We start from the raw sequence: 10,428 nt of genomic DNA, 5'->3' as shown, positions 1-10,428 counted from the left end.
TGTTTCAGTTTGAGCCTGAAGGCATGAAAATAGCTGATGTACCAATCCAAAGTCTGGCCAGGAGGAAGAATTCTCTCTTAGTTGGGGGAGTGACAGTGTTTGTGTTCTATTCAGACCTTCAACTGATTGGATGAGGGCCATCCACATTAGAGAGGGCACTGTGCTTTATTCATTCAGTCTACTGATTTAAATGTTATTCTCATCCACAAACGCCATCAGAGACACACCCAGAATAATGTTTGGCCAAATATCTGGGCATCTTGTGGTCCAGTCAAGTGGATACATAAAATTAACCATCACAATGGCTGAGTAGAATTTTTTGTTTGCTTTTGTACAGTTTTAAAATAAAAGTTTGATATTCATTGTTTGGTATGCTGTTATTTTCATTGTGAATGAGAAGTTGCAGGGAAAGGCTCTGAGCTGCTAAGAGAAAAAACACATTATGGGATTGGTTTCCACATAGCTTTGAGTCCATTCAAGCAAGCTTTAACCACAGCTCACAAAAGCCATAGTTTTATTCCTGTTTGCCCTGCAGTATTTTTTTCTTAATTTTAAATCAATTTATAAACTAATAGTGTTCATCAGGTATTTATATTTCACTCACCCATATTCAGTTCCAAACATACCTTTCTGAATATCCCAATCTTAAAACTAACTCACATTGTCCACACTGGCCCTACGCAATGAGAGAACTTACCTTACCAGCTGGAAAGAGAACTACATTTCTGGGGGCAGAAGATATAGATATAGATATAAAATCTCCCTTCCAGTTCTACACTCCATTGATTTTAAACTGTAAACTAGAGTGAGGTGCCAGACACTGGGCTTCGCTGAATGTCTACAGAACGTGTCAAGGGGTCACTAACTTTCCTTTGAGTTCGTGACCCCTTGGAGGTCATGTAGGTTAGTTATACCAATTTTACAACTTCCCAGACAGGTGACCCTGCACCATGGGCTTGAACACCTGAGAGCGGAAGGAAATCCGACAACCTTAGGAGGGAACCCAGTCTCTACAGCTGGGTTCTAAACTTCGCAAATGTTTTCTCGGAGTCCATCAGGACTACAACTCCCAGGACTACAACTCCCAGCATGCTATGCCCAGAGCCTAAGCTTATTGGCTGTCCCACCCGGGTCTCTTGCGCTGTGGCAGCCAATACAGCCAATGGGAAGGAAGGATAATCCCCAGAACCCAATCCTGGGGAAGTAGGGTGGATCTTTCTTGGGTTCCGGCTCCGGCTCCTTCCCCCGCCGACAGAGGCGGCGCTGTACCTGACCGAGCGGCGGGAGCGAGGTGGGTCCTTTTTGGGCCTGAGGTTGCTGGGGGAGGCGGACTCGACTTCGCGGGGAACTCCGAGCACGGCCCCTTTCCTCTCACCGAGGAGTTGGAGGCTGCTGCTTTGCTCCCCAGACCCAGTGGTAGGCAAAGGGGCCCTGTGGTCCCTCCGCTCTGACCCCTGTCCCCCGGCCCGCGCGGCCAGGCTGCTGTCCCCCGCCCCTCCCCCGCCCCACCCCGGGTCGCGGCTAGTCTCCTGTTGGCCTTTGAGTACTCCACCCCTCGCCCCCCGGTACTAGCCGTACGTTTGGAGTCAGCAGCCGCTTCTCCTCTCCCGCCCCTCCTCCTCTCCCACCCCTTTGGCCTCAAGCCCTTCGGCCTCCCTGAACCCAGCTCCTGCCCTCCAGAGCGCTCAACCATTGGATTCTGCCATTAGCTTCTTGTCGCCCCGCAGCACACAGCCCAGCCTCTTGGGCCCTGATTCTCTGACACCTCTGTTGGCAGCCTTTGCCCCTTCTCCCCTACCATCTCCTCGGACCCTCTGACTCCCTTTGGTCCTTCTCTATCTCTGACCCGTTACTTAGCTCTGCTCAGAGTCCCTGTTCTTGAGCACCTTGCCCTTGGTCTTTCTAAGCTCCTCTCTTCCCTTCCTCTCCCCAGTTCTTGACCCTGAACTTTGGTCCTTCAGACGACATTCCAGCTTGGCCTTTTCCTAACCCAGGCTCTTTGCCTTCATCATCTGTAATCACCAGCCCCATCTTCTTGGCTCTTCTTAGACCTGGCCCCTTCTCCACTGTCTCAACAACCCCTTCCACCATTGCTTCCACCCGTGCTGCTGAGCCCCTAGGAAGACAAGCCCCATAGGCCCCTTTCACCCTTAAATCTCTGAAATGTGGTCTGAAAGGTACTTTAGCTGCATTGTCTTCTCAGGAGGTTGTGGGCTCCCTATCTCTGCAAGTCCCAGTCTTGTTCACCCATCCTGCAAGTCCTAGCTCAAACCCCATCTCTTCCATGAAACTGCCTGTGTCACCTGCACTCCCATGGCACTATTTTTATTTCTCTCTTTCCTTCCTTCCCTCCTTTTCTTGCTCCAATACTAGTGTAATGGTTAAAAGCTTTGGAGTGATGGGCATAGGCGTCAGCTCTGCCACTTATTTGCTGTGTGCCCTTGGGTAAGTTACTTAAATTCTCTGAGCCTCAGTTTTCTCATCTCTAAAATAAGGATGCTATGAAATGAAATGAGATGATTATGTGGCTCTTAGTCCATGGCCTAGCACTTGATGTGAGCTTCAAAAAATGTTAACTATTATTGCTTTCTGTATAATGTGCCAGATACTGTGCTAGGCACTGAAGAGAGGGTACAAAGGTGACCGAGGCACTGGTCCCCTGGAACTTAACCTTCTGCACTGTATGACAGTCTTTTTCACTACATTCATAAACTGTTTGAGGGTGGTAATCATAATCCTAAGTCATTTTGCTCTTATACTGACCCAGCTTTCAGCCCTGGGTAGAGCTAGAGCTTGATAAATTATAGGTTTTCAGAATAGCAGTTTTGAAAGTGAGTGGAGGCCGTGTAGCTCATTGCATAGAGACAGATACTGGAGCCCTACATGGGGTGGGTGATGGTGGGGAGTGAATTAAGATCACATTCGTTAATTCATTCATTCAAAAGACATTTGAGCACCTAGCCTTGTGCTGCAGAAGGAGATTACTAAAATAACCCAGTCCCTTTTCTCAAGTTGCATATAAACTACCAGTGGAAACAGACATGCAAACAGGTAATTGCAAATCACTGTAAAAGCAAACACGATTCTGTGGGTGCATAAAGGAGAAAGTAGGCAGCAATCAGGAGATTGCTGAGGCACAGGGGGTGAGAATAGACACGAATAAGCATGAAATGGGTTCTGGAGATAGGTCTGGCCTTCCCCTATTCAACTCATTCAACAAATACTTCTAAGGATCTACTGTATCTGCCTGCCACTACTCTAGAGAGTTTGGGTTACATTAGTGAATAAAACAAAACAAAGATCTGAGCCTTCATAGAACTTACGTTTTAGCAGGGGAGGTAGACAATAAATAGTAGACATAAATAAATAGACTGTCAGAAGGTGAGATGTGCTATGGGACAGCGGGACTGGGAGTGTGTTACGGGCTTTTAATTTTTAAAATTAAAAGGAAGAGTGAATTTAAGTATGAAGGAATAAATAGTTTCTGATGTTTACTTGCATTTTTGAAAGTGAAGCAAGCCTATTATTTTTCATATTGCTTATTTAAATTCTTCAGGAAACACTAACAAGGGCTAGTAATCTATAGCTCACCTCCTGTTGTTTTAAATAAAGTTTTATTGGAACACAGCCATATTCATTTCCTTATGTCTTTATGGCTGCTTTCATGAGACAATGGCAGGCTTGAGTAGTTACAACAGAGATTTTATGCCCTAAATATTTGCCAAATATTCATTATCTGGCCTTTTACAGGAAAAAGTCGCTGACCTCCGCTCCTTAAAGAGGTGAGGTTCTGTCCGTATTTCATGTTTTAGAAGGTTATATACAGTCTTGTACTATTTTTTAATTAAAACATTTTTTTCTTTCCTAACAAGATCACTTAAAGGATCTTTTTCATTCTTGTATTCTTCACAGGGCTAGGACATAGTGTCTTCACAGTTGTGATGGCACCTGCCATTAGCTGAATATTTGCTGAATGGCCAGCATGTGTCACACACTCTGCTGAGGATTACGGGCCTTTCCTCTCATACAACATCCCACAGTATGGGCAGGAATCACAATTAGTGATGAGGGAGTGGAGGCTCCTAGTGGCTGAATAATTTGCAGAGAGTTGTAACATGTGTCACCATTGTAATCCAACCCTAAATGTAGTCAGTACCGCTTCCTTCATTCTGTGTTGCTTTTTTCCAGAAATACTTGTTGACTTGAAGGAATTGTCAGTCTTTCATTTTCTGTCCTCAGTGTCCTATCATAGTTTGTGCTTCCCTCCCTCATCCCTTTGTTCATGTCAGTGTGGACAGCATCTCCACCAGTCCGCTCTGCCTTTTGAAATGTTATTATTTCTTCAAGGCCCAGAGGAAATGCCACCATTCTTGTCTTATCAGAAGTACTTTTTTCTTCCTCTCCTTCCCTGTCTTTGGCTGTAGGAACCTGAAGGAGCCTATGCAGCTTAGCAAATACTTACTGATATTTTTGTAAAGCAACCTCTGTGCTGGGCACTGTCTGTGTTTGGTTTTCTGGGGGGGGTTTGCAGTTAGTGTGGTTTGTACATCTGTGTCTGTGTGTATCTTCGTGTGTGTTTGGTATGTGAGTGTGTGGCTATGGGGTTTGAGAGTATGGCTGTATATGTGTGTGGTATGTGAGTGTCTAGCCATGTATATGACTATGTGTATGTGGTTACGGGTGTATGTAGTGTGTATGACTGTGGTGTGAGAATGTGTGGCTGTGTATGTGGTGTGTATCTGTGTGGCTGTATGTGTGTGGTATGAGAGTATGGTTGAGTGTGTTTGGTGGTGTGTGTGTGTGTGTATCTGTGAGCCTGCATGTATGAGTGCATGTGTCTGTGTGGCTTAGTGTGGTAGACGTTAGCACAGTCTAATCAGAACAGACACTGCCCAGGCCCCCCAGTAGCTCTTGGAGGTCCCAGGCGTTAACCCTTTTGTTGCTAGACTATGGTGAGGTCTAGAGAGGTGTGGGTTGTAGAAATCTTAAGAGTCAAAGGTAGATCTTGTAAACAACTAGGGGAGCCTCAACAATTAGAGGTTTTGTTAAGTTCATTTTGAAAGCAGGCAAATAGATGTATACTTCCCCCCCCCAGATGTATGCTTTTAAGGAAGGTTTTTATGTTTAATCTTTTAAAAAAAGATTAAACATAAAAGGAGTTTAGTTAACTTATAGTTAGGGAGAAAAATTGAACTCATCCCAAAATGGAAGCTCCTTTACTTGCACATGAATTATGGTCTAGATTGTGATTTTTTAGTGATATCAAGAAGAGTGAAGGCCGGGCGCGGTGGCTCACGCCTGTAATCCTAGCACTCTGGGAGGCCGAGGTGGGCAGATTGCTTGAGCTCAGGAGTTCGAGACCAGCCTGAGCAAGAGCGAGACCCCATCTCTACTAAAAATAGAAAGAAATTATATGGACAGCTAAAAATATATATATAGAAAGAATTAGCTGGGCATGGTGGCACGTGCCTCTAGTCCCAGCTACTCGGAAGGCTGAGGCAGGAGGATTGCTGGAGCCTAGGAGTTTGAGATTGCTGTGAGCTAGGCTGACGTCATGGCACTCTAGCCCGGGCAACAGAGTGAGACTTTGTCTCAAAAAAAAAAAAAAAAAGAAGAGTGATATTATTCAAATTGGACAAGTATCATCTAATGGTGACAGACAAAGCTGGTGCCTTCTTTTTGCACTGGTGGGTAGCTTTAAATATCTGTGAAAGTTTGTCACTTCAAAGTTAGTAAGTAAAGGCATTCTATCCAGGTATTCCAGTTGATTGAGGTTATTTCTGACGGATGGTTCTGTGGAGAAGGTGTACACCCCTTTAAACAGAACAAAAGATTCCCTGTGGTCTGGCCTGACCCGAGGAATAAAGGTGTTGGCCATTTGTGTTCATTCCCAGGGTTCAGAGATGGGCAGTGAGAAGGAGCAGAGTCCAGAACCACAGCTGCCTGAGGAAGGGGAAGGGGGTAAGCCTTGGAGAGTGGATGACTCAGAGGGTCCTCGTACCCCACCTGGGGAGAAGGAGCATGGGCAGGAGAGCCTGTTGGAGAGGCCACAAGAAACCTATCCAAAAAAGCCATGGCAGAAAGTTACTGCCCCAGCTCGAGAGCCAGGGGACCTCATTGTTCATCCAAGGCCTGAGGCAGAGGAGAAGCCCTTTGTATGTGCCCAGTGTGGCAAAACCTTCAATAACACCTCCAACCTGAGAACACACCAGCGGATCCATACTGGCGAGAAGCCATACAAGTGTTCTGAATGTGGCAAGAGCTTCTCAAGAAGCTCCAACCGCATCCGGCATGAGCGGATCCACCTGGAAGAGAAGCACTACAAGTGTCCCAAGTGTCAGGAGAGCTTTCGGCGGCGCTCAGACCTCACCACGCACCAGCAAGATCACCTGGGCAAGCGGCCGTACCGCTGTGACATCTGTGGCAAGAGCTTCACCCAGAGTGCCACGTTGGCTGTACATTACCGGACCCACCTGGAGCCGGCACCCTACATTTGCTGTGAGTGTGGAAAGAGCTTTAGCAACAGCTCCAGCTTTGGCGTGCACCACCGCACTCACACAGGTGAGAGGCCTTACGAGTGTGCCGAGTGTGGGCGGACCTTCAGTGATATCTCCAACTTTGGAGCACACCAAAGGACCCACAGAGGGGAGAAGCCCTACCGGTGCACTCTGTGTGGGAAACACTTCTCCCGGAGCTCGAATCTCATTCGCCACCAGAAAACACACTTGGGTGAGCAGACTGGAAAAGATTCCAGCTGAAGGAGAGCCCCATGTAGAGAATGAGGGGGAGAGAGCAAGAGACCCCAATCTAGTAGAGGAAGAAGATCTTTGGATCTGCTGCTGCCACCTTGATCTCAAACTCTTCCATCCCACTTTGGAGAATGGTTTCCTCTTGCCTCTGAAGCCAGGATCTCCAGGAATTCCTAATAAAGGCCTCTGAGTAAAAATCCTTGCCTCTTTCCAGGCCAATTTCTTGCCTTGGAAAATCAGAGGACCCAGTTTTGGCTTCACCTCCTTGGGATGAAAGAGAAATCGGGTAGGCTTAGAACATGTTCATGTTGTTAGGGCAGCTGTGCCCTGGCCTTTGAAGAAGTACCCGTGAGATGGGTGTCACTGTCTAAAGTCCTCCAAATTGTCTATGACCTGCTTAGGGCACACTGCAGTGGCCAGTTAGTTCTAGTCTGCTGTGCCCCAACTTTGCTTCTAGATCTCTGGGCTGGGAGGAAGTTGCCTTCCCAGTGGAAGGGGCCTCCTCGGTCTGGAGAAGAGATCTGAGGTCCTGCCTTAGGAATGAAAGGGAAGCCTTCAGGGAGCCATGATCCAGGGACCTTCACACTTCCCCATATTTGTTACTTATTTTCCCTCCTCCAACATGCCTCTGTTTCCCCCAGAGTGATTAGCAGTAAAACCCTTCTATGAAACGGACCTGTGTACTTATTTGGGGAGGAGGGGAGCTGGGGAGATGGTCCCACTGCAGCCACTCTGAAAGGGAGTTGAATTCCAAGAAAGACAGATGGGTGGGTGGCCACTCTGAAAAGCAAAGGAAAGCAGGCTGAGTCTCTGGGGCCTTTGAGGAAAAGGGGGAAAAGAAAGGAACTAACATTAATTGAGCATCCACTCCATGCTATTGATTCCACAAGTCACATTTACATTCTTTATGTCATTTAGTTGTCACAGCAACCCTCAGGAGAATAAGATGAGGAAACAGAAGTGAGGAAAGGTGAAGTCACTTGCCCTGAATCACACAGCAGGTATAGGGTAGAGCCAGAGCTCATACGTGGGCCTCCCTGACTCCCAGCCAGTGCTCTTTTTCACTACATTCACCTTGTTGGCTTCTGAAGGAGAAGCCACTTAGAAGGCTGGCCTGGAGGTGGGAGTCGGTGTGGCCTCTTGATATGATCTTGGACCATTCGCTCTATGGGAAGTCAGTACCAAGCATGAGGGCCTTTCCAACTTTATTAATTGAACATTTATTCTGTGCCTGGGAAAAATGGCAATGGCAAGGAGTAGGGGGTGAAGGGTGGGATAAAATGAGAGAAACCTTAAGACCCGTGATGAGAGTCTTCACCTTTAGTAGCAATAGTTTAGTCCCCAAGGCCGAGACAGCTTGGCCAGATAATGCCTGGCTTCTTGTCCCGGTTTAGGCCTGGCTCCACATGGCAGATTGCAATGTTTTCAGCATGGAAGTTTAGTGTTTACCCAGCTCTCCTCTGACAAATACATAAGACCCCTTTCTACCTCTATTGTCCACCTGGGGCCCTGCTCTTCCAGGCTAAGGGGCCCTTTTCACTTGTAGCCAGTTGGCACAATGTGATTCTGGCACCAGGCTTGGAACTGACACCATCCATGACCTTACCTAACAGATGGGGACCCTGCTGCTGTCCAGGAAGGCACGTGCCAGGAACTTTACACTCCTCATCTTACTGAATTCTCACAACAACCCTGTGAAGTAAGAATTATCTGCATTTGCCATATGTAGAAACAGCCTGGCAGAGAGAAAGTGACTTGGCCTAAGATTACAGAGCAAGTAAATGGCAGGGCCAGGAAATGAAGCTACTTCTGCCCAAATCTAAAGCCTGTATTTTTTACAATACATTTGTAGGGCACTTTACAAAGCACTTTTATTTCATACACATTTTCCTGTTCCTTGAAAATCACCGCACAGAATATTTTAAACGTAGTCGCCCAAACTTGCATGTGTGAAGCGGTACATACCCTAATAACAAAAGTCCCCATCTTTCAAATACATACTGAATGCCAGTTATGGTACACTATTACCTCCAATCTCCATACTGTCTTGTAAGGTAGTAGTGTTCCCATTTTCCAAGTAAGAAAATTCTGTGAAGTTAAATGACCTGACCTATTGGCAGAGCTGGGATTTCGATTAGGTATATCTGATCCCATGGCCAAGCTCTTCATTATACCCACAACCAAGGTAGGTCTTCTGGTCCCCTGTCAGTCTGAGAAGCTTAGTGTGACTATCCTTCCAGACCTGGAGCCTTAGCGATGACTGCTGTAACTATGGAAGTCTCTGCTGCCAAACAGGTGCAGGACCAATGTACCAGGCACCTGCTTTGATCTTGGGACATGATCCCCAGCTAATCTAATTTGCCCTTTTTTGACCCTAATTCCTAGGCTAGGATTTCCATTTTGGTTCATGCTTTTGAGTCCTGACTAGTTCATTTATTTACTCTCTGACTTCCTTTTTAAAATTCCTTTATTTGCTCTTTCATTCACTTTTTTCTTTCCCTCCCTTTCTCCCCACTTCTTCAGACATTTCTTCTCTTCCCTTCGTCTCCCTCTCTTCCTCCCTTTCTTCCTTGCCTAGTAACTAGGAATACTGATTTTGAAGACAAAGTGGCCCCTGTGTTCTCCAGTGTAGGAGCTTGGCACATAAACCCAGTTACAACGCAGGACGATAGATGTCTTTACAGTTGTACCCGGGGTGCTGTAGAAGCCTGGTGGGGGTGGGGGCACTTAACCTGGCCTGTACTGGGCACTGGAGCCCAGAAATGAATGAGAAGTAGTCCTTCCTGCAAGGAATGCAGAGGAAGAGAAGCTCATCTGGACAAATTGCTGGGGGAACACAGGTGGGAATGGCTAACTCTTCAGAGGAGAGGGGAGGCTGAAGTATGGTTGAATTTGGTGTGAATGAGTAGGTGATTACTAGACAAAGAAAAGGGGAAGGTTATTTCAGATGGAAGGGAAGCTTAGTGTGTTAGCAAATAGTGAAATGTTTGATATAGAGTGCCCTGTGTGAGGAGAAGAGGGTGGTAAGGTACACGGGGGCCAGATTGTGAAGGGTGCTGGATGCCAGGATAAGAAATTTTGGACTGTGGACAATTGGGCATGTTAGAGCAGAGGAATGACCTGATCACATTCACCCTTTAGGAAAAACACGTAGGCTAGTGTGGAGAATGAACTAAAGGGGGACAAGTGATTTGGGAATAGTTGTATGTGTAAGCGTCAAGTGTCAGTTGGAAACCTCCTGATCCGCGGAGAGCTCTGTATGATTGCCTCAGAGCCCTGCCAGTTCCACAGAATCAGAAAGTCCAAACTCTCCACACAATTTCTGCAGATTCCTGGGCTTTACAACCTCATGGTCTCCTCCTGCCTAAGGTTCCTATGATCTGTACACCCCGTCTCTGTTTTGTCTCCTTTATCCTTGTGGCAGAACTCAGCTCCTTCATCAGCTTCCCCAAGAAATTCTGTCACATGAAGCATTTCGTAAGTTTAAAATTCCTTCTAGAGATTGGGTGCTTCAGGAAGGAGTTACATCAAGGCATGTGGCTAGCTTCCTATCCTGTCTCCTCCCATCTCTGCCCTTCTCCCCTCCCTTCTGGAGTGCCATAACAAGACTGGTGCATCTTCCTATAGATAGTGTCTTACTATCACCACGGATCATCTTCTTCGACACATTTTAACATCT

The 10,428-nt window shown here is 46.7% G+C and overlaps 1 protein-coding gene across 3 annotated transcripts; it reads left to right on the top strand.

Moving 5' to 3' along the window:
* Positions 1 to 1,218: 1,218 nt before the first annotated feature.
* On the top strand, positions 1,219 to 7,420 carry ZNF691 (zinc finger protein 691). 3 transcript variants are annotated; one of them, XM_045545690.1, is made up of 3 exons: positions 1,307 to 1,416; positions 2,374 to 2,445; positions 5,895 to 7,420. In XM_045545690.1, exon 3 carries the CDS (start codon positions 5,904 to 5,906, stop codon positions 6,756 to 6,758), a length of 855 nt encoding a protein of 284 aa, XP_045401646.1. In that variant the 5' UTR covers positions 1,307 to 1,416; positions 2,374 to 2,445; positions 5,895 to 5,903; the 3' UTR covers positions 6,759 to 7,420. The 3 variants fall into 3 exon arrangements, with proteins under 3 accessions (XP_045401645.1, XP_045401646.1, XP_045401647.1); XM_045545689.1 differs by lacking the exons at positions 1,307 to 1,416; positions 2,374 to 2,445 and adding an exon at positions 1,219 to 1,291; XM_045545691.1 differs by lacking the exon at positions 2,374 to 2,445.
* The last annotated feature ends 3,008 nt before the right edge of the window (positions 7,421 to 10,428 follow it).

The sequence above is a fragment of the Lemur catta genome, chromosome 3 (assembly GCF_020740605.2).
Source record: "Lemur catta isolate mLemCat1 chromosome 3, mLemCat1.pri, whole genome shotgun sequence".
NCBI classification, from domain to species: Eukaryota; Metazoa; Chordata; class Mammalia; order Primates; family Lemuridae; genus Lemur; species Lemur catta.
The sequence above is the reverse complement of the archived record's forward strand: the minus strand, read 5'-3'. Positions and strand labels throughout refer to the sequence as shown.